A 23833-nucleotide genomic window follows, 5' to 3' on the forward strand; every position below is an offset into this window, starting at 1 on the left:
GGCCAGCCACACCCCACCGCTCGGTCCCTCTGACCCCCTACCTGCTCTTTCCTAGGGCTACATTGGACTCCCAGGGCTCTTCGGCCTGCCGGGGTCTGATGGAGAGAGAGTGAGTATGCCTTCTCTGTTTACGTCCCACCCACCTACCCGCTCCCTCTTCTGGGAGAAGTCCTGGAGTCCCTCCTGGAGGAGGTGCCCTTGAGTTGGATAGGAGCTGCCAGGGGGTCAAGTCAGGGCAGACACCTTCCATACATAAAGGGATGGTGTGTGCAAAGTCCAGGGAGGTATGATAACTTGGCAAGTTTAACAGTCCACACAGTCGAAGCTCTGAGCGCGAGGCCGGAGTGGTAGGAGACAGGTTGGATGGAGCACCTGGGCAAAGTTGTACGGGTGGTCAGGGCCGAGGTCAGGAAAGAGACTCGATTCTGAGAGCCTGGAGAGCTTCTGAAGGGCTTTCAGCAAACGAGAAATGGGCCCACTCTATATTCCAGACCAAGTGTCTGCAAACTGGGGCATGTGGGCCAGATCCTGCCAGCCGTCTGCTTTTATAAAGTGTTCTTGGACACAGCCATACTCCTATGGGTACCCGTTGTCTACAGTTACGTGTACTCGTGGTGCAATGGCAGAGACCCCATGGCCCGCAGGCCTCGGCACCTTCCTCCCTGTCCCTCCCAGCCTCAGCCCGTATTTGGGATCCCACTTGTAACCTCACCAACCACCAAGACCTCGGGAGGGCAGCGGGAGCACCTGCTGAATACCAGGAACGCCGGGTGTTCTCCTAGGCATCTCCCCAGCCCGGGCCCACGCAGCCCCCAACCCCGTAGAGCATAAGGACCATCCCTCTGACCTGCACGTAACTGGCACCTGCTGTGTGCGGCCTTGTGCACGAGGTCGTCCGTGACTTCCTCTCGTGGGTGGCTCTGGGGCCAATTTGGGGCAACGCTGGTTGTCCCCTGTGGAATTCTGCTCTGATCTCTTCCCTGTCTCTCCCCTACAGGGCCTGCCTGGCGTTCCTGGCAAGAGGGGCAAGATGGGTAGGCCGGTAAAGATTTTCCGTGTCTATTATGCAGACTCTATGGGTGAATCTGACTTCCCGTCCACCTGCAGCGTGGGCGCTCTCTGCTTCTGTGTGCCCGGCCACTGCTCTGCTTTGAGTGTGTGGGCCAGCATGTGGGGCTGTCTGGGCCTTGTGTCCCCACTGCCAGAACACTGGCCAGCTGCTGCCTGGCTGGAGCTGGGGGGTGCCGTGGCTCTGGGCCCCTCCCGGATGGTGCATCTGTGTGTATGTGTGTAACCGTTGCTGTGCAGTGGGGGCTTCTGTTGTGTGGCTTACTAGTGTCCATGGGCCTGCTCAGACTGGGGGATCATGGCTAGACCAGTGTCTGCGCCCCTGTCAAGGAAAACCCTCAGTCTCCAGGCTGTCTTGGGGTGGCCAGTGTTACTCGTGTGCACACAACTAGGCGGTGGGGTGTGTGGGTAGGCTCACAACAGGTGTGACCCCAAGAGGGGCTGGCAGTAATCTCCAGTTCACCGGCTTTGCCCAGGATTCTCCACTGTGGCAGGAAATTGTCTTCCCCTTCGTAGGGCATCTGCGGGGCAGGAAGAGAAAGCCAAGGCCCAGAGAGGTTAAGTAACTTGCCCACAGTTTCACAGTCAACAACAGAACCGGGATTCTAACAATTCCATTAGTCTCCAGGGCTTCTGAACTCAATGGTGGATCAAGACGGCCTCTCAGATTCACTGGCTGGTAGTAATGGTGTAAAAAGTGAATGCCCTAGAATCTTCACCAGACGGGCAAGATGTTAATTTCAACGATCCCCATTACTCACAAGGGTAAACTGAGGCTCCCCCGTGAGGTGGAATGATATATCCGGTGTCCTTGCTGCCAACTAAGGGAGACCCTAGACTATAATTGAGGCATATTTCTTTCAGACTAACCTCCGTTGGCGGCTTAAGGCCCTTTGTGGCCGCCTACAGTGTAATCCCTAGACTCGGAAGCATTGTCAGCTTGGGGTCTGGGCTTCCTTCTGCTGGTGGTTGATGGAGAAGGGACTGTGGAAGAGGTTAGGACTTGAGAGGTGGCTGGAAGGGGGCCAGGAGCACTCAGTGGTGCCCAGAAAGGGCACATCTGTGATCCTGGGGTTGACGTGCATGTTCATGGGCAACTTACTTGTTGTAGTGTATGGATCTGGACACTCTGGGGCCAAGTGAGGTATATAAAGGGAAGCAAGATCCAGGTCCTGTCTCAAGGACTAGAGGGAAATCTCTCCCTCAGACCTAGACCTCCCTGTGGCCAACAGCCCCTCTGTGCCCTGAGGTCTCACACCCAACACCTGGATCTGAGCAAAGGAGTAGCATGTGATGCTTCTGGCTTCAGGACAAGGACCTGATGTCTGTGAGGGTTGGGCTGGCATCTGGATCTGCTCCTCAAGCTAGGTGACCTTGGGCAAGGAGACCAATCCATCCATCCATTCATCCATCCATCCATCTATCTATCCATCCATCTATCCATCCATCTATCCATCCATCCATCCATCCATCCATCCATCCATCCATCCAGTGAATATTAAGTATATACTGTGGGCCAGGCACTATAGTTAGTGCTGAGCAGTGAGCAAGACAAAGTTCTCATTTTCATGGGCAGACAGACAGACAACGATTGAACAAGAGAATGAACAATGAAAGAATGAATGTCAGATGGTGCCTAGTGTTAAGACAGAGTAAGGTAGGGAGACGGGGGTACAGACTATTAGATAATTTGATCTAGGAATCCTTACTTCCTGAGAAACCTGAATAAAGTGAGAATGGGAACCCTGTGGCTACCTGGGGAAGAGCTTTCCAGGTTTACGGAACATTAGGTGCAAAGGTCCTGGGGCATTGTTGGCTCAAAGCCTCTGCACTGCAGTTTTCCCAGGTGAGAAATAGGGAAAATAGCTTCTAGCTCATGAGGTCTTTATGCTATGCTCCTCACATAGTAAATGCTCTGTCAGTAGTGGCAGCCATTGTTCCTGTTTGGAGTTTCATGGGGGGCTGAGTCTCTCCTCGCTGTGTCCCTTTGAGCCAATGGCTTTACCTCTCTGGGCCTGTTTTCCCAGAGTTTAAGTTGCAGGGTAGGGCCAGTTTACTTACTTCTATTATGTCAGCTGGGCCCTGTCCCATCACCCAGGCCTGCCTCCAGAGCCATCCATGAGGAGTTTGCTCAGATTCTGTCCTGGGAGCCTGACACAGGACCAGGCGTTGCCACTTCCTAGATATGGAGCTCGAAGCTCAGGGGGTGAATGATGTGGCCGAGGTCTGGGGCTTTGGAGAGTCATTGCTGGGCTGGGCTGGGGCAACCAGAGCCTTCCCCTCTTGCCCCAAGTGTTGCTATCAAGTGAATGGATTCCGGAGTCCCCTGAGCATAGAGGAGGCAAGACCCTTGAAAACCCGGGCATGCTGTGGCTTCTTCTCCACCCTGCCCACCCTATGACGACAGGGACCGCCAGCAGGGCCATGCCTCATCTGCCCCTTCCACCTCCCCCTTTTTCCTCCTTCTAGTGGCCCCTTCTCCCTGCCACGTACCTATTTGCTCCTTGGAGCTGAAAGCCGGGCAGCGCGTGGCCGAGAAGGCAGCACCGGGTCTGAGGTGCTCAGTGCCGTTTTCCTACGTGCGTGTGAGACAAGGCCGCTCATTCATTTCTCAGTCAACAAAACTTTATTGGACACCTACCATGCGCCAGGTGCTGGGGACAGAACATATAGTGAGAATGTTCCCCCCAAAAGCAACATTTTTTGAGACCCTTTTACTTGCATGGTAGCTGAACTACATAGGATTCTCCCACCGATTCTTTGAGGTTAGATTGACTACACCCATTTTCCAGACTCGGAAACCAAGACTCAGTCAAAGCCATTTGCTCAGAGACCCTCTGAGGCCTCGACCTCCTGTAACAGACAGTTCATTTCTTCTTCCTTGCTCCTCACCTTTCGCTTCCTAGGATTCTGCCCTGTCCTTCATGATGGGGGTGTTTCCTTGCACGGCAGTGTTGGGCATGGGTGGGAGGGACCCTCCTTCCTTCAGCAAAATAGTGCTATGGCCACACAGTCCCCCTGAGGGCCGTGAAAGGCCCCTTGGTCCTGGTCCAGCCACCATGACCGGCAAATGGGCACGGTCTGCATCAGATCTGACTTGGTACGTATGCAATAGGGCTTCATGTCACAGAGTCCCTCAGGCTTTGTCTCTGCTCGTGCCAGGCCTCTGAGTCTGCCATGCCCTCGGCCCATATGCTCCTTAAGTGGTCTTTAGGGCCATCCCCCTGTGCTCCTGAGCCCTTGATCTGGCTGGTGGGCTGGGGGTCGGGGGAACTCCTTCTGCAAATTTCCTCATGTCAAAGCTTTGGGCCAAGCGATTCCTAGGTATTTATTAGCAAGAGGAAATGTCAGGAGAATGAGCCGAAGTCCCTCATGCCAGATCGCAGCTGGCCTCATTTCTGGCAGGGCCGGTGATGATTTTGCTGCAGTTCATCTCTCTCCAGCAAGAAGAACAGCAGGCTTCATGCACACGGCCTCCTTGGCATCAGGTCAGGAAGGAGGGTGCGTGGCAATCTTTTGCTGATGGGGGCCGAGAGAGAGAGACAGTAGAGGTCAGAGCAGACCGGAGCCACAGGCACCTTAGTGATGAGCTGGCCCAACCTCTTTGTCAGACAGACATCGCTCAGAGAGGCCAGTGAGTTGCCCGAAGTCACACAGCAAGGTGAGTGGCAGAGTCAGGATTCAACCCCAGGACCCTTGCTTGCTCTTCACCTCATACTTCTCTCTGTGCTCGCATCTTTAACTCCAGAGGAAAGCTTAGTCTAAAGCTCTCGTCTCCTCACCTCTGCTAGAATGAAAAATGTGTTGTGGTTTTTCTGAGGAGGGGTCCGGATATTAAGATGTTACAAACTCGGCTGGAGCTGAAGGGGTTTCTCCTGGGCTGTCCCATCTGGCACAGGGACCTTCACAGCTGGGACAAGGGTCTCTCACAGGAATTAGGAAGACACTGCAAGTGAGTCTCTTGTCGGGCAGGCGTTCTGAATTCACCGTCAAGCCTGCTGGAGCGCCTGGCAAGGCCGGCCGCTGTTCATAGCGTGCCTCGTGGCCTCTGGCCGGGCCTGCAAGCCTGGTCGTATGTAGTGAGTCAGGCCGGCAGACCCCCAAGCTTACAGCTGGAAAGGCCCAAGCCTGGTTCCATCTCCTTGGCGTGTGGCTCAGGGACAACTGGGACTTGCCCAAGGCCACACGCCCATCTGGGGTGGGAAGGGCTTCTCCTGGGGTGAACTTTGGCTTCAGGGTCTTCTCAGTTCTCAGACTGTGGGGAGCAGGGAGCAAAGTGACTGAGGACTCGTGTTTCCAGCTGGGGAAACTGAGGCCAAAACAGATGAAAGTTTTTAGCTGTGGTGGTGCTATGAGCTGGGGGGTGTGGTCCCCAGGGTCCCACACTTGAGCTAGAGCCACCCGGGGCTGTTGGTGACCCTGGAATCCTGGCGAGACCTTGACCCCCCTCATCCCCTCCTTTGTTCCCTGGGGTAACCCTTCCTGGATGGGTTCCCTAGCGGATTCCAAAAGGGCAGGGTGAAAACATGCTCAGCATCGTGACCTCAAGGGGTCTAAGTCAGCACCCTTGAGGTGCACACGTGTTCTAGAAAAGACTACAGGCTGCTCAAAGTGTGGCAGGAAGGATGCAGGTTAGGCTCATACAGGAATTTCCCGACTGTGAAGAATCTCCACGTTGTAAAGAGGTCCCCGAGATCCTTCTGTGGGTTCTTCCGAGAGGTTATTCTGTATTCCCACTGTTGAGGCAAACCCTAACTGCACGTGCTGGTGCAGTAGAGGTACGGGGACTGCATGACAGCATCTCAGCTCTTCAGGCCGGCTACGCCAGGTGAGTGGACAGAACTGACCATTTTGTAGGTCAGGGAGCTGAGCCTTCGAGACATTAGCAGGACTTTGGATCCTGGAGGCTTCAGGCTTCCCTCTGCCCCTACAGCCCACCTTCTGGAGCAGACAGTTGGGCTAGACAGTGCCTGGAGGCAGGGGAGTGGCTAAGGTGGCCCTCAGAGGCCTCCTGAGACCTTGGCATCCTGCCGCGGAGGTGGTGACAAGGACCACAGCCCCTTTGTTCACATCCATTCCTCCGAGTTGCTGTAGCTAAGACAGAATTTGGAGTCTCACCCCAGAGCCTGATCCTGTCTCCTCCTGGGCCTTGTTCTGCTCAAAGTACAAGGCGTCCAGTTCCCTGGGGGCCCCGACCTGGGGAAGTGGAGACACCACGTGGCTGGGGCCCCGGCAGGGCGCCGAGCTCATTCCTTGGGCCTCGGGCCAGGCTGCTGCAGCCAGCAGCTCAGGCCTGCGGAGGAAGGTCCCACTGCTGGCGGGCCGGGACTGCGTGCACTCCATGCACAAGGAGGCGCGGCCAGACAGAGGAAAGCAGAGGGGGAGGGAGGTGGGGCTACACGTCCAGCTTGGCGGCCGCCTCTCTGAGATCCAGAGGGGCCGGGCCCTGGGGCCCTGGGGCAAGTGCCAGAAATGGGGTATGTCTCCAGTAGTGGAGGGGTGAGGCAGGCTCGAGGGTTGCCCCCTTGGGCACGCTCTGGGCCTCAGTCTCCCAGTGGTGCAGTGAGGTGTGAAAGTCAAGAACGGCTAGGCTCTTTCCATCTTGGATTTGTTGAAGCACCTCTAAAGCTCCCATCTTTCTTTTCTGACCATTATGCTCTTCGTTGCCTGTCTCAATGGGCTGCTGGAGTTTGCTCTTACTGCCACTGTTATGACCCCGCTGTCATCCCCCATTGGCTGTCCTCGGGCTGCTTTTTGTCTGCATAAGTGCGTAACTTCGGGAGTTTGACCTTTCTGATGGTCTCTCCCTTGCTTATACTCCAGAGCTGTGCCACTGCCAGCAAGGGTCACCCTCCAGGAGACACCTCAGCTTCTCCTGTTTATCATCCCCATTGTACAGCAGAGAAAACTGAGGCTTGGGGAGACCTGTGGGTGGTGTAGCCAAGACTGGCATCTGACTGCTCTGCTTCCAAAGCCTCACGGGGGAGGCCTGGCCTGGCAACTCGGTCCGAGGGGAGTTGTCGAGCCAGCCTCAAGTGGCCTCGAAGTGCAGACCCGGGAGATTGACACCTGCCTGGTGGCTGCTGGGTGTGAATATATTGGGCTTTGTAGCCATGATGTGTGCCCAGGGGATGCTGTCGATGTCCCCAGGCTGGGTGGCATTCCTGTGTATGGGGGGGGAGAGGCTCCTTCCTTTCGGGCTTCATCTAGGGGTTGGGACAGGTGTGCTTAGAGATCACATCCCCGCAGTCTAAGCAGGACAGTGGGTCAAGTGAGGGTCTGCCCAAGGTCACACAGCCAGCCTGGACGCAAGCCAGTGCTAGTCTCCAGACACTGGGCTTGGCAAGCAGAGCATGAACTTCCCGAGGCTGCCTGTCATGGGCCACGTGGAGTCGGCCAGGGACCTGGCTGGACAGCATTGCCCTTGTCCCCTGACGGACGGTCCTCCCCTCCTGCCAGGCCCCTAACCTCTGCCTCCAGAGCTGGAGGGAGAAACTCAATGCCTCCTGAAGGCTCCTCTGACCACAGCCCACTCAGCTGATGTCTCCTCTTCCAGGAGAGGAGAGGGATCTCCCTTACAGCATAACAAAGACGGGCTGGATTGAGGTGAGGGTAGAATTTGCCAGGGGGACCCCAAGGAGAGGAATCTTAGGTAGGATCAGATGTACCCCCACAAAGCCTTGACCTGGACGTGGGCCCGTAGACACACACACAACCCCACCACTCTGTGAAACCAGCTGAACACACATTCGAGCACCTTCTGTGCGTCGTGATCTGCCCGTGGCCAACTCCTACAAATGTAACATGACGGAGTTCAGACGGGGGGGACCTGGGCTCTGTTGTGCCACAAACTTGCTGTCCTTTTCTGTTTTGCCTTCGCCACTTCCTCTCTGAGCCTGTTTCCCCATCTGTTAAATGGGACTGCTAACCTTTTCCTCAAGGGCAGATGTCAAAGGCAGAGGAAGTCTTGCATGTAAGGTGACTGGCTGGGCTGCAATCTCATGATTATATCCCCGTGTCCTCCTTTGGGTGTCTGAAGGAAGCCGCACCTCCTGCAGGATGAATGCCAACTCTCACCCTTCTGATCCAAGAGGGCTCCCTGACAGAGGAGGGATCTGAGGGGGCATAGGACAGCTGGACAGGGCAAGGACAAAGACGTGGATACACACGCATTTCAAGGTCTCTTTGCTTGGCCAGGACAGACGTTGTCATTGGGTTTGGGGTTTGTCCTCAGGTTTAATCTACTCGCTGGATTCCCTCAGTTGCGTTAGAAGCCAGACACAGATTACTCTCTGTGAGGAATCTTCACTGAACAGCTCAGGCATCCATTTGGTCAGAAAAAAAAAACATGTGCTGTGTTTTTTTATTAAATTTCCCTGGAAAAACAATGATTTGAATTCAAGCAGGGGAGAAGAACAGGTTTCCCTAAATTCTAAGCTTGAGGACTTTCTTTTCCTTTTGAAGTAAAATGGAATTACGCACACCCCCCCCCCCACCCCTGGGTCCCCAGAGGTGTCCCCACAGCTGATGTTTTTCCAGCTGCCTGTATCCCCAGAGAGTACGGAGTGGGGTCAGGGATGGGATGAGAGGGCCACTCATGCCTGGGCCAGGTGGCTTGGCCTCTCTCGGGGCTGCTGAAACTCACCTTTGGCAGGGGGGCTGACACTCACCAACAGTGTGACCTTGTGTGACTTTGCCACTTAGCCTTCCAGAACCTCAGTTTCTTTATCTGTAAAATGGGGAAAGGATGGCTTTTGAAGAGCCTGTCACAACCACAGAAGGTCTGAGCTGGAAAATGCCGAGGAGGCCTTCCTTTCCTTCACTAGGGGGGAAACTGAGGCTCACAGGGGCAATGGATGTTCTTGAAACTCTCAGCAAGGCCTGTAGGTTCAGGCCTAGACTCAGCTTCCTGACCTCTGTTCTTGTCTATCCTACCTCATCGGTCCAGGTTTCAGATTTGGTCGGGGGGGTGGGGGGTGGGAGGAAGTGCATTTTCATGCTGCAGAACCACGTAGTAGCTTCTTCTCAGGCTCTAAGTAGATAAGAAAGTTCCCTAGCCATGGGCCCCTTCCCATTAGCCAGTCTTTGAGTTCTTCACGTGGGGGTGTTTGTTGAAGGCACAGGGTGGCTGGAGACCCCACTGCCTGCCCAGATCCCAGAACCAATGGGTGAGAGGCTTCATGGACGCATCCTCGTGTGCCCCCAGGGGTTTGGATGAAAGCCTCTCCCCACAGGTAAAAACACTGATCTGCAGATGTTTGCTCTCTCTCCTGCCTTCAGGGGTTTCCTGGAGACTTTGGGGAAAGAGGCCCTCCTGGACTGGATGGAAACCCTGTAAGTATTTCAAGTCTTTGGGAACAGGAAAGAGATTCCAGAGCAAACACACAGCAGGTTTGAAGAATCCAAGCTTTAGGGTCAGACGGACTGGGTCGAATCCCAGCCCTGCCTCCTCTGTACCCCAGGCTCCTGTGCACTGTGGGTGCCCTGTGCCCCGCCCCCAGGAAAGCCCTCCAGGTCATGGGAGCCCCTGGTCCCAGATCCCCGGACCGTGCCCATCCCCAAGGACTTAGGAAAGTTCATGGGTCACTCCCCACTGGGGAACCCAGGGTTACTGCCATGTTAGAAAGCATCCAAAATGTTTATGGGACAGCAGCGGCCTAGGGGAGCAGATGGTTTGCAGGCCCTGTATGGAGAGAAGAGCCAAGCTCTAAAGAAATCTCCAACGTAGGCATGTTTATAGAGTTTGTAAATAATCGGAGGCCCTCGAGGAGCTAGGTCAGCCTGCCCTGAGTTGCTGAACCCGCCTTTCCTTCCCATCCCAGGCGCAGGCTCAGGCGGGAGAGGAGGCTCGTTCTCTGCCTGGGGGAGCAGACCAAGTCCAAAGCTCTTTGGAACACCTGCCACGTTCCCCCATCTCTCTTTGGGGCTTCCCACCTAAACAGCTGTGCCCAGCTGTGCTTTCTGTAGAGGTGGCTGCTGGATCCACCATCCGTCCCTGATCATGTACTAATTTCAATTCCACAAATGCTCCCTGAGGCTGACCCAGCCGAGGCTAACCCCTGACTCCCCGCCGGGGGCTAAAGCCCTGGTCTCAGAGGGACTCAGGTTTGAGTCCTGCTTCACCACTTGCCAGCCACAGAAGCCTGGATGCATCGGTTCATCTCTCTGAATCTCAGTTTCCCTCCCTGTAAACCTGGGGATCAGATGCCAGCGTCCGAGGGCTATTGTCAGATTGAAATGACAGAGCGCGGGAAGGTGGTTGGCCCACAGCAAGAGTTTCCTGGATGGAGCGGTTGTAAGCAGTAGGTGACAGCGGGCACATCGCCTGCCCTGGCAGAGCTTACGGCTGTCTATCCGGTCCATCATACCAGGCAGAGCAAGATGGGCAGGGTCAAGGGTCCCAGGTTCTGCGGAGGAGGGAAGACTCCTGGGGAGGTGACATGGGATTGGGATGAGGAAAGAGGTGAGGAGACATTCCACATGGAGGAAAGCTCACCAGCAAAGGCACAGAGGTGAGATATCAGAGCCTCTGCTTCAGTATATAAGTTATTGGATCAGGCGTTATAATCTGCGATGCCATCCTGGAAGCCTCCCTGGGGAGGGACAGTGGTGTTTTTATACTCCTGGCCTGGGGGAGCAGAAAGAGGACCTGATGCGTGGTCCTGGCTTTGGCCATCCAGTTGTTGAGTGACCTTGGACAAGTCACTTCCCTTCCCTGGGCCTCGGTTCCCCCATTGTAAAGCCAAGGCTGCTTGTCCCCTCCCCTTCTTGGTGGCTGTAGTGATGACCTCCCGTCTGGGCACAGTTGAAGTGAGACAAACACCCTGGGGGATGCTGGCAATTCTCATTGATAATCAGCATCTCTAGAACCTCCCCCCACCCTGCCCTTTTTTTTTTAAAGCTTATTTCTTTTGAGAGAGAGAGTGGGGGAGGGGTGGAGACAGAGGATCCCAAGCAGTCTCTCTGCTGTCAGCATGGAGCCCGATGTGGGGCTTGAACTCACAAACCCTGAGATCATGACCTGAGCCCCAAACCAAGAATTGGACGCTTAGCCAACTGAGCCACCCAGGTGCCCTAGGACCTCTTATTTTTATTCATATCTCTGCATCTTGAACTTGAGCCTAACCCGTCTACCTGTCTTTTCTGGGCAATCGAAGGTCCATTTTTAGAGATGAGGAAACAAACTCGCCCCTGCCACACACAGCCTCATCCCCTGGCCCCTAAGCAAGAGCCCTCTGCAGCATCTCGGAGGCCCGGGGAGCAGGCACTGGAGACTCTCCTTCCGGTGGTGGTGCCCTTCTCTAAGGGCCCCGCACCCCCTGGTTGAGAGAGAGAGAGAGGCCAGCCTGGTAGCTCTCAGCTTGGAGCCCTCACCACCTGACCTTGCACTTGACCTTGGGCACATCCCATAGCTCTTGAGACTCAGTTTCACCCGCTATAAAGGGCAGGTGAAATGAGATCTGGGCCAGGCACCCAGCACATCTTCATTGCCGCGATCAGGATTCCACCTCTTCTTTCGCACTTACAAGTGGAAAATACTGGATTTGGAAATCCGACCTCCTCATTTTACAGATGTGGAAAGCGGATGGCAGAAGGGGAAAGGGTCTTGTCCAAACTTCAGGCCAGGCTCCGAGAGTCACTAATTAGGCACAGGGAATGGTCAGCTCCAAGGGATCCCACTAGGTGCCCACAGGGGGATGGTGTGGCGGGAGTGGCCTGGGGAGGGCGACAGGGCAACTAACCACTTTGGTCTCTTTCTATTTGCAGGGAGAGCTGGGCCTGCCAGGGCCCCGAGGAGTCCCCGGCCTCATTGTAAGTACACAGATTCCTGGTTGGTGGGGGCAAGAGGCAGGGTGTGGGGAGCAAGCGACAAGTCCCAATGAAAAGGTCCCTCTCTCATCCAACCCTAGGAGGAGCTGGGGGAGCAGGACATATCAGTCTGGCCAGGGGGCTGAGGGAGGAGAACCCTGCTGTGTGTCCTCAGGTGGATCACCTACCTTCTCTGAGCCCCTTTCTTCATTAAATGAAGATAGGTGCTTGGAGTATGAGAGTGCTGATGTACTTTCACACCTGCTGCCTGTCCCTTGCTCTGCAAGGAGGTCTAGGCAGGTGAGAGCATGCTCATTCGCAGGTGAGATGCTTCCGGTCTGGAGGAAGGAAGTGACTGGCAGAGGGGCTGAGGCTCTGGGCCATGTTGGGCGGTCTTCCTCATCCTTTTCTTCACAGCACTGACTTTGGAGCCAGAGCACCTGAGCTCAAGTCACGGCTCTGCCACATCCTGACTCTGTGACCTGGGAGATATTACTTATCTTCTTTGAGCCTTAGTTCCTCATCTGTAAAATGGGGACGATGATCGAGTACTCTTGGGGTGGTCATGAGGATGGAATGAGGCATTACATGTACAGTCCTTGGCACAGGGTCTAGCATTTCGTAAGTGTGCAACTAGAGAAAAATATTGTTCTATTAATCGTTGCTGTTACCTCCTGAAATGCCTGGGATGGAGAGAGGCCTGAGGACAGGGACATGGGAGGCAGCCTGACCTCTGACTCCATTCAGGTCGGGGTAATCCTTGTGGAGTGGTTCTATTAGCCCAAACCAGGGCCTCCTGCGGGGCCCTCGGAGGGTGACCTTGACCTTGGGTCTGGCTACAAGGGCCAGTGAGAGATCCCAGAAATGACTCTAGGAGCTTTCCCCATGGTCTCATGCCCCATTTGCTCTGTCCTCTGGGTCATCCCTCACGGAATTTGAGTCTGGGGGGCCATGAAAGGACATAAGTCGGCTGCTCCTTGGTTTGGCAAATGGGCTGCCGGCTTTGGCTACTCCAGCAACTGTGCCAAGAAATTCTGTTCAGAGGGAGGCTGGAGGAGGCCGTGGGGGAGTTCAGGGGCTCCAGTGTTCAGGGGAGGCCGGTCCTGGCAAGAAGGCCCAGAGGTCCGCCCCCCACCCCCCGCCCCTGGTGGCAATGTGCTCCTGCTCAGGTGGCTGAGAGCAGAACCCAGGTAGGGTAGCAGTGGGGGCAGAGGGTCCAATTAACCGGTGTCGGCATCCTAACCTCCCCTCACCCTGCTTCTGTGGTCTTCAGCTATGGCCTCGCTCACCTGAGCCTCAGAGACCCCCTTCATAAGGTGAGCTCATGGTGCCCACTCTTGTTAGGACCACAGATCCGCACGGTCCGGTGCAGTCTGTGGCTAAACGGTAGTTCCTGGAACCGGGTCGCCTGGGTTCGGATCCTGAGCAAGGTTCTTAAGCTCTTAACCTGTCTCAGTTTCTTCACTTAGAAATGGGGATAATATTAGCATCTAACTTCGAGTTTCTGTTGTGAAGATTTAAAGAAACGAGTACATATAAAGTGCTTAGCACGTAGTAAGTACTCAAGAAGTGCTAGTGATAATGACGATTATTATTTCACACACCCACGTGCATTACGGGTGGTCACAGCCGTCTGGATTGCTGCATGGGACGATATTTTGATGTCACATTGGAGCTTAGTGGGAGAGGGGGGCTGTGATTGGTTGAGCGATCGATGAGTGACGTCTCCTTGGTCCGGATGGCAAAGTGTCCACACGTGAGTCGTGCATTCGTCATCCCTGTCAAATGTCCATTCAGCAGGACTTGGCTGAGCGTCTTCTTTGGCACAAGGCACTGACCTAGATGCTTTGGGAAAGAAATCTCTGCAATGAGAGTTAGAGAGGACCCCCAAAGTCTTGTAGCCCAGTCTCCTCTAAGCTCACAGGAGCGCCCTCTGGAGCATCCTGGTCCCGTGGTCGTTAAACTCCCAATCTGAACAGCCTGGTGTTGGACACGCTTTCCTGTGGGAGCCCAGGCCAAACCTCCAGCGTTCTTGCAGTGTGTGGTGTTCCTGCGAATGGAGCCCCAGTCATTCCCCTGCCCCTGGGAGAGGCTGTTTGAGAGGAAAAGATGGTTGCGATCGGTTCTTGCCGAGGCTCCTTCTTCGGGCTAAATGCTCTCAGTTCCCAAAGCTCTTTGGAAGGGATGTTTACATATCCTGGCTTCCATCACTGGCACGCCCTCCTGTTTGCCATTGTCCTGGTGTCCACTAGTTGGGCCCTGAAAGGGGCAAGAATATCATTTGGCCAAATGAATGCGGACTCTGGAGACTCAGACCATGCCCGGACTTATTGCAAAGCTCTTTCCCACCTATGCTCCCCTTTGCTTTCGACGGTCAGGGCTGCCAGACAAGATGCAACATGCCTGGTGAAATTTGAATTTCAGATGCAATATTTAGAACACATTTATACTAAAATGTCATTTGGTGTTTATCTGACACTTGAATTTAGCTGGGCAGTCTGTATTTTCGTTTGCTCCATCTGGCAACCCTATTCACGGTATCTCTTTGGAGAACCCCATTTGGCAGATGGGAAAGCTGAGGCCTCTGGTCAAGCTCATTCACAAGGCAGGGGAAGATGGAAGCATGCCCGAAAGGCAAAAGGCGTATCTTCCAAATCCTCCTCCAGGGCGTTCCTCCCCTTGGCTTGTTCCCGCATTCCTCAGGCCACGCCCACCGCAGGCCACGCCCACCGCAGGCCACGCCCTACCTCAGGACGTCCCTTTCCCAATTGCTCTTCGAGGTTCCCTCTTGCCCGGTGTCTTTCTCTGCCACTTTCAGCCTCGCTCCCTCTGTTTGAAAACTCCCTCTGCTGCCAAGGTGGTGATCCCTTCCTCCTTGCGGTGGGGGGAGGAGGGGGCGTCCACAGGCATGGACCTGACCCTGCTGAGTCACCACTGCTCCCGAACTAGTGCCCTCTCTCACCCAAGGACCCCCTCCCACCCTGGATTTTTGGGAACAGCATCTTCTGTGCCCTGGGGGAGGAGTAGTCGGGAGAGGGGGGCGGAATAATAGCCTCCCCAAAGAGTTGGAGAGGAAAGGAATTTTCTAACCAGGAGTTAGAAAGGGGAAGAGGGACCATGAGTCACCTATGGTTTTCCAGAGGATGTGGGTTTTTCGCTGAGCGAATGGGATTCCACATATTGATAATCATTTTAGTGGCGATTCAGGTTTATTCGATGTCTTCTGTCTGGTCAGCTAAAGCAATTCGCATGCAGACTGAAGCCAAAACTTCCCCCTGTCCTCCTCCCCTCCCCCCTGCCACCGGGTCCTTGCAGGAGGGAGGCAGGGCGTGAGGAGACAGGCTGACACTTATGGAGCATCTGTCTCTTCTGTGTGCTTGACACGCATCAGGCCGGGGAAGCCTCGAGGGACTTGAGGTGGGTGTCAGCAACCTGGTCACCCAAACAGGGAGGCTGGGGCCTGAGGTCACCAGCTAGGACTTGCAGCCCAGGTCTGTGTGACCCGGATCCCAATAGGTTGCCGGTTGCCCCACTGCAGTCTCTGAGGTGAGGCTGCCTCAGAACAGCCCCCTTTGAGTAACTGAAACCGTTTGGCCGGCCCTCAAGAAAAGTGTGCCTGATTCCAGAATCTGCCCAACAAAGAAGATTTCTGTCTTTTTTATTCTGAGCGACAGACAGGGAATTTTGGCTCCTCATTTAATGAGACCCAAAGAATATGCAGTCTGGCCAAAACCCAGCATGCGGGCTAGAGTGGACGGGCCCACCGTATCCTGTCACTAAATGAGCATCTAGCTTTGTTTCCTTGTTATAAAGCGAGATCGGGAGCCTCACTAGTGGACACGTACCAAACCCTTGTGTGCCAGGCCTTGTGCTAAGGATTTAACGATCACAGCAAGCCTCTGAAGGCAGGAAGTGGGATTACCATTGTCCACGTCAGGGGACCGAGGCACAGAGAGGCTGAGACACCGGCTCAGGGTCACACAGCCGAAAGCTGGACGTGGGCCTGTGTCCTAGCTCGCTGAGCGTTACACACTCAGCTCTGTGTGACTTCTGTGCTGAATGGAGACAACAGGAGTATAAGCGTGTGGACTGGGCGGTCCCGGGGGCTGCTCTGTGTGAGAGATGGTGCTTATTAAGACCACACAGGAGTCAGGATTGGCCACAGCCCCCAGATCCCTGTCCCCAAGCCACTGACCCCTATCAGAGTTTCTAAAAAGAGGCCTTGTTACCTTCCAAGGCAGTTCCAGGACCAGGGAGGCAAGCTTTTCCCCTAGAGGGTTTGTCGGTGAGAGCGTGATTAGGGTTCTTTTTCACCTAGTCCTTAACCCACTTTGAGTGAGCACCTCCTCTGAGGCAGGGGGCAGGCGATGGCCAGAGAGGCGCACACATGAATGGTCACCAGTGTGGCAAGGGCTCTGAGACCTGACACCAGGGGCCTGACCTGGCCCGTGGGGTTGGGGAAGTGGTGCTTCAGCCGAAGGATGAATGCACATTAACAACGTGAGCACAGGGCAGAACATTCTGGGTACGGGAACCAGTGGCCAAGGGTGCTGGAAACACCCCACGTTTTCTTTCAGGCGGCTCTGGCAACCCCCCCACCTGGCCACCTGCGGGCATGTACTCATGCCTACTTTAAAGAAAAAAATTTTTTTTAGTGTTTATTTATTTTTGAGAGAGAGAGAGAGACAGAATGCAAGCGGGAGAGAGGCAGAGAAAGAGGGAGACACAGAATCCGAAGCAGGCTCCGGGCCCTGAGCTGTCAGCCCAGAGCCCGACGCAGGACCCGAACCCATGAACCATGAGATCATGACCTGAGCCAAAGTCAGATGCCTAACTGACTGAGCCACCCAGGCGCCCCTGCCTATTTTTGAATCAAGTGTGTCCTCATTCCTCGTCACTGAATGACATCAACGAGGAAAGGCATCCTAGGGTCCTTTATTGGAGTAAACAGAGTCGGTGCAGGGCTCGTGAGCACTGAACGTGGGGACAGACAGACAGATAGACAGACCTGGATTCTGGTCCTGCCCGTGTCCCCTGCTCGTTGCTTCGTTTCGGGTGAGTGATTCCACCTCTCTCTAAGCCTCGGCTTTCTCATTTGTAAAATGGAACGGGCCCAACGGGGTCACCGTGAGCTGCCGGCCTGGGCCCGGCAGCGAGTCCCAGCCGGGGGCCCGGCACAGGCTCCCGCCAACAGCATCTGACGCGACCTTGAAGTCTCGAGTGTGGCATCTGGGGCACAGGAGGAGTGCTGTGAATGGTTGCTGACGTGGATGGTTGTGTTTTGATGGAAGCCAGCGAGATGAAGGGCGAACGCGTAGGGCACCGTCTGGGAGCTCAGGCAAAAGTGGGAAGAGGACCCAAACTCAGGGCATTGCCTGTTGTTCTTTCTCATGAGGATACGACAGGGGTGTCTGGTGCAAACCGATGCTCTGTGGGCTGGCCTAGGGAGAAAGTGGCCTGGAATTTTCTCTGCTCCTCTCCCAAGGGTTTTTAGAGCCCAGCATTGGGGTCCGGCCAACATGGGAACGACCTGCCCTAAGCAAGGCACCCCCTTCTCCCGTACGCCCTGCAGCCAGAGTCCCTTTTCCACGGATCCCTTGCTTCTTCGGGTTGGGCGCCTGTACAAGTCCCTGCCCCCCCATCACACACAGGCCTTTTTGCAGGGGCCTGCAGAGGCCTGGCGTGTGGTGCTGCTGTGGCTCCCCAGGGCCCCATGCAGGTGTCAGTCAGGCTCGTATTGCATTCAGTCCCCACACAAGCCACCTTCAGGCCTGCAGCGAGAAGAAGGGGCCTGTGTTCCTGGAGCTGCTGGCTGGTCCCCTGCCCACAGCCCGGGCCCCAGTTGGAGCCAACTACGCGAGCAGAGCCGATTCTGTTTATTTGTGCACCATGGGGAACTCTAGGCGGCCACCCCTGCTCCCTTCATCCAGGAAAAGACAGGGAGAGAAGCGGCTGCCAGCACGGCCTGGGGGAAGTGCTCTGCTCTGAAGGCCTGGCTTTTCCTCGGACCCCAGCCTCTTCCCTGAGCCAGCGATCCTGGCCTTTTAGCTCCCTGCTCTCCCTCCTCTCCCAAGATGACTTCAGAATTCTCTAGAAGCTCTGGAGACAGACTGCCGGGTGTGAACCCCAGCTCTACCCAGTCCTAACCTTGCAGAGGAAACCTTAGTTTCCCCATCTGTAAAATGGGGATGGTCGTAGGGTGGATCTTCAAGGGCTGGTGTGAGGAGTCCTTGGGCGGAGGCCTAGCATTTGGGGTTGTTCGTATTAGTATCGTCACCCGTGAAACTGAGACCTCCCTTCCTTCACGAGACGGTATCACTTGACCGAGCTGAAAGCACAATTTCTTGGCAGAGGCTCAGGTAGAAGGTTTGGTTTGACCTACTCAGGTGGGGATCCTGAGGTCCAGAGAGGGCCAGTGTTTTGCTCAAGGTCACATAGCCAGCCCCTGGCAGGCCATGGCCAGACTCCAGCCTCTGCCTCAGAGGATCTAAACCGGTGCAAGGGTTGGGGGTGTGGGGGGGCTCAGCTGTGCCTCAGCGGACCACACCATTCTCTGTGAACTCTGCAGGTTCCCTTGTCTCTGTCCTTGGGGTGTTCCAACTGCCCAGCCCGCCGGCCCTTCTGCGGGAGTCAGGCAAGAATGTGACAGACACATCTCCGGGAAGTCCCCACAGGAAGCCTGGGGCAGCTTTTGTTTGCTCTGGTGCTTGAGAGCACTCATGAGGGGCCTTCAAGGAGCCTGATGTGGGGATGCGGGAAAGCAAGGCCCAGAGAGGTCAAGCACATTGTGTGAGCTTGCACAGCAGATGGAAAAGGGAGAGGAGAGCCGTTTCAGGGGCTCCCTTTTCTCTGGGTGTGGGCTGCATGTTATGGCCGTGGCTGGAGGCAGTCATGACAGGGGTGGGCAGGTGACAACGTGTGAGGGAAAGAGGGTGGGCCTGTTCTGAGGAAATCCAGCCACCCCTTCACTGTAAACCATGGTTTCTCACCTCAACACTTACGGGCATTTTGGGCCAGAGCATTCTTTGCTGTGGGGCCTTTACCCACTGGATGCCAGTAGAGCCTTTTCAATTGTGTCAACCCAAAACACCTCCAGACTGTGCCAGGCACTTTGTACACGGAAGTCAGTTCTTCCTGAAACATAGTACTGACCCCTGTTTTTGATGGGGAAACTGAGGCACAGAGAGGCTAACCACCCAGAATCACACAATGATGAGCCAGTGGCAGAGGAGAGAGGAGACCGGGTGGTCTGACTGAGCCAGTGGGGTTGTGTCCTCAGAAGCACAGCCCGAGGGACCTTGGGAATCATCTGTCCCAGGCCAGCCCCTGGGAGCCTCCTCTCACGATGCCCTCTTCTCTTTCTCTTGTCAGGGCGACATGGGAGCACTGGGTCCGACTGGCTATCCAGGACCCAAGGGCCTGAAGGTGAACAAGAGCCATCCGTCAATCCGGGTCTCGTCCCAGCCAGGCACCCCTGACCCATTTCAGCCCAGAAGGGAGCGTGCCTGGGCACGGTGTCGGGGGAGGGGAGGAAGGGGGCCCTGACGGGGTGGAGGCTGCAGGTCAGGAGCTCAGTGCTTCCCAGACCTGAGAGCCAGTCAGCATGTGTATGTCGTTAATGGCTGACGCATTTCTTGGACACCAATCCTTGAGCTGAGCAGGAGTCTCATGTGGTTCTAGACCTCAGGGCACTGAAAGTCCAATGGGGGCATCACCAGGGGCAAAGACATTATACTGGCAGGCCAGTGAACTTAGTCTGTCCCTCAGTGGGATGGGCGTGCAGGAAAGAGATGGGCCAAAGTGGCTAGGGCCTGCTTCCGGGGACGATCCCGTTTGGCCTACATGCATGTGACAATGCTCGAGGAACCCGTCTCCCCGCATTTAGCAGCCTTGTCCCCTGGATTTGTCCAGAGTGCCGTGGTTCACGAGTCACATGCCCCTTCTCGTGCTCCTTCCATCCACACCATTGGCCTTTGCGCTGAGGGTCATTGTCCCCTTTCACAGATGAGAAAACTGAGTGTTGGGTGGGGCATCTAGCACTGGGTAGAGGCAGCAAGGGGGGGAGGCGGTGGGGGGATGTCCATCCGGGTCAAAGGCAGGGCTCTTCCTTGGCTTTGAGCCCCACCCCTCACAGCTGGACTGGTCTTTGTCTTGCAGGGACTGATGGGGAACATGGGGGAGCCTGGACTGAAAGGTGATAAGGTGATCTGAATACTCCCTTGTTGCACTGTGTTTTATCTGCATGCCAACTCCCCCCACCCCCTCGCTGCGGCTGGCTTCTTACCAGGTCCACCCCCCCTGCACTCCTGCCTCCCCTCTGGCTCCCCTAAATCTGTGCTCCCCAGCTTCTTCCTTGTAACTCAGGTGGAGCTCAGGCAGGTGGTTTGGGGCATGGAGACCCTGGAAGGGGGCGTGGGGGCTGTGAAGGCATAGGTCAGGGTCAGGTAAGGCGGGTCTCTGAATTAGGACAGCAAAGCTGAGGCCAGCATCTGGGCTTGGAGGCCAAAGCCAGGGAAGGCAGACGGTGGGGTGGGGGGTGGAAGGGGAGTATTATTGCTGAGATGACAGGACCCAGGGCAGGTATGGTGTGAGGTCCAGAGGCCTCTCCCAGCCACAGAAGGAAATGAATCCACATAAACCACCCCAGCTAGAACCGGGCACCCGACCCCAGAGAGCACGGGGTTTCAAAGTACAGCAGAAATGCGGGGACGGGCCTCTGAGCCCCTGACCCGCTTTCTTCCCAGTTGCCATGGGGAGGCCACTCCTGCCACATGTCCTCCCCGCTCAGTCCTGCTGCCAAACTCACCCTGTGCCAGACCACGGTTGGAGGCGGGTAGGTGGGACCCCGGGGCCCAGGCACGCGGCATCTGAGGCACAGAGACAAGGAGCACTTGGGGCAGTGTCTCGTGCACTCTGCCCCCTGGCCGTCCTCCTGCCCTGTCCTCTCAGCCTTTCAGCAAAACAGGCACCCCAAAGGGGGTGTGGGAGGGCTTTTGGGCCCTATCCAAGCTTCCACAAGTGTGAGTAGACGACAGCTGCTCCCGTGGCCGGGCTCCCTCTACACCTGTCTTCAGATAACGCCACTCCCCGTAAACCTGAGAGGCAGCAGCAGAAGTCCGTGCTGGGCCGTCTGCCTGCTCTGTGGGGATGGACCCCCGGCTTCCGAGCCTCGGTGAGTTAGGAAGCCTGCCTGAGCACATGCAGCTCGTAGTAACGTCAGGATTCGAACCCAGGCACGCGCCTCCAGAGACCTCCACCACGAAGCAGAACTGAGGGTAGAAGGGGAGAGCTGATGAGGCCCTTGGAGGTCACCTCCTCCAGCTCCTCCGAGTCCGTGCTGGGCAAACAGCCCCAGAGAATTAGAAGAGATGCAGTAAAGGAAACTCAGCCCTGGGACTTAGAAAATGCAAAGCTCTGGGCGGAAATGGACACACCCAGACTGTCCTACCCACCCCAGCCCTAGGTAGCCAGGGGGTGCAGTGCTCACCCCAGGCCTCTCTCCATCTGTCTCCACCTCTTCCATCCCCTGCGGTCCCACCCAAGCCCCTGGCTGTAGTCCCGTCCCCCCACCCCGACCCCCCGGACCTCAGCTCCACCTCTGCCCTGCTGGCTGCTAAGCCCCCTCTTCTGTGACCTTCCCCTTGAGATGGAGGGGCTTTCTGTTGGAGGCAGGGGCTTCCCCACGGCTACCTGCTTACTCTGGAGTTTGAGACACCAGTACTCTGGAAATGTTGAAGTCATGGATAAGGGAGAAAGGAGGCAGGGGGAGCGGGGGTGTAAGCACTGAGCTTTTTATAGGCCCTTCTGCAGACCTGGCCTCCAGCTCACTGTTCCTCCAGGAACATGGAAATAAACGTGTTACACGGAACTCGGCTGGCTTGCTGACTGCTGGTGCCTGGGACATTTCGGGATGTGAAAGCTCTGGAAAAAAAAAAAAAAAGAAAGAAAAGAAGTGGAAGAAATTGTTTTCCTGCCCATAGTTTAAAAAAAAAAAAAAATACGACTTTGGGGTTGACAAAAAGAAAAAAGAGCTCTCTTTGTTGCCCCTTTAGCTGGGGAGGGATTTTAATGTGGCTGAGAGAGAGGTTCCGATCAGCCCCTTTCCCCCACCCCCCCAGGGATGACAGGGCCATCCCTTCATGCTCCCTGGTCATGCTGCCTAGAATCCCAGATTTTCCATGACCCGGCCTGGCCTCGGTCCCACTTACAACCACTTGGCTCTGTCTTCCTGCGTGGAGGCACGTTCTGGGACCAGGACTCCTGCTCCGGCCCCAGCTTTCTCCGAATCCATTGTCCTGATTTCTTAGGTGTCTTTTTAAACTTTTTTTTTTTTTTTAAACCCCTCTGCTCCTCTTTTAGATATTAAAACAAAACAAAACAACAAAACAAAATAAAACAAAAAACAAAAAACAAAAACTTCCTTGGCTTTCAAACCTCTGGGATATTATACAGGGTTTTCCAAATTAGAAAAACCAAAGTAAGTGTTTTTTTTAAAGATTTTTTTTTCTTTCTTTCTTTCTTTCTTTCTTTCTTTCTTTCTTTTCTTTCTTTCTTTTCTTTCTTTCCTTCTTTCTTTTTTTTTTTTTTTTTTTTTTTTAAATTTTGGCTTTTGTTTTACTGAGGAAGATTTTCTGCCGGCTTGTGGCCTTAGCTGCATGATGTGGATTCTCCACATCTTCCTGGGTTTTCTCCCCATTCTCCCAACTGTTCCTGGGGCTGGGAATGTTCTCTGAGCCCTGGGGCCAGGGTATTGCTGGGAATGCCTCACATGGAAGGCTGGAAATGATAAGGACTGCGTGATGTGACTCCCGCGGTAAGAAGAAACATCTTCCGATGAGGTTCTCCGACAGTTCGTTTACCAGGATGTGGCTGCAAGTAGGGAGGGACCAGAAGAGACCACTGTCACCGAGCCTGTGCCCTATGTCACCTTAGGAAAGAAATGCCAGAACTAACTCGAGACCCATTTACTCGCTGTTGGCACATAGTCTCAGCAAGACTATGTTTCTCGTGCTATAGCTAATTAAAAGCAACTAATCAGATGCGGGCCTAAGCTGATGGCTGGCATCGAGGCTCGCACAGAAGGGAGAGTGACGGCTCCCAGCCCGGTGGTGAAAAATATCAAGCGATAGATGCAGACACTTAGAAACCCCAGTGAGGGGGGGTGGGGCAATATACAGGCTACACTTGCCCCTGTGTGACATCAGCTGAGGAAGGACTTGATGGATCAAGAGACCATTCCTCTGATCTGTAAGTGCCGCTTCTCCTGGAAAGGCCAGGCAGCTGAGCTTGTTAGTGGAGTTGTCAGCCACCTGAGCAACCCCAGGCAGACGTGCAGACAGGTCGACGTGGTGCCCCCCAGGCCCTGGCTCTCCCGGGGGGCCTCTGCCCTTTACTTTGACAAGGCTGCCGCTGGTGAGATCCACTTCGGGGACAGCCTCGGCAAAGCCGTACCTTGCCAGTGGGTCTGGAAGCGGGGAGGCGCCCGGAACCCCGCACGGTCTCCGTCGTAACGTTGTTTGCTGGTGTATATTTAGGGTGAACAAGGGGTTCCCGGTGTGTCAGGAGATACCGGCTTCCAAGGAGACAAGGTAATTGCGGCACATTTTCCCCCTGCCCCCTTGCCCTGCTCTTCTCTGGTCCTGGCTTTCTTCTCGGGGTCCCTGATGGGCCAGGATCCCCCTGCAACATGGCTTCCTTTCACATAATCGTACCTTCTCCAGCCTCAGTACCCCCATCACCATCTCTTCCCTGGACTTTACAACAGCCTCCTGGCTTATTTCCAGGCCCCCAGCTTCCTCCCTCCCAGTCTGTCTTCCTCACTGCCACAAAGATCTGCTCGTTGCTCACAAACCACCCATGGCTCCCTACTGCTCCCTGAGTGATGTCCTGACTCCCCAGCACCCGGGACCCTAGCGAGCAAGTTTCTCAGACCCATTCCTGCCCCTTGCTCTTAACA

The 23833-nt window shown here is 55.3% G+C and overlaps 1 protein-coding gene across 1 annotated transcript in view; it reads left to right on the forward strand.

Annotated features, from left to right (window-relative positions):
- The window catches only part of COL27A1 (collagen type XXVII alpha 1 chain), a 140205-nt gene that overhangs the window by 49189 nt on the left and 67183 nt on the right, over window positions 1-23833 (forward strand). Inside the window, exons 11-17 of the mRNA XM_042963692.1 lie at window positions 56-109; window positions 998-1042; window positions 9349-9402; window positions 11836-11880; window positions 19249-19302; window positions 20035-20079; window positions 23412-23465. Coding sequence (XP_042819626.1) covers window positions 56-109; window positions 998-1042; window positions 9349-9402; window positions 11836-11880; window positions 19249-19302; window positions 20035-20079; window positions 23412-23465 — 351 coding nt within the window. The remainder of the gene's footprint in view (window positions 1-55; window positions 110-997; window positions 1043-9348; window positions 9403-11835; window positions 11881-19248; window positions 19303-20034; window positions 20080-23411; window positions 23466-23833) is intronic.

This window comes from Panthera tigris, chromosome D4, assembly GCF_018350195.1.
Source record: "Panthera tigris isolate Pti1 chromosome D4, P.tigris_Pti1_mat1.1, whole genome shotgun sequence".
Taxonomy (NCBI): domain Eukaryota; kingdom Metazoa; phylum Chordata; class Mammalia; order Carnivora; family Felidae; genus Panthera; species Panthera tigris.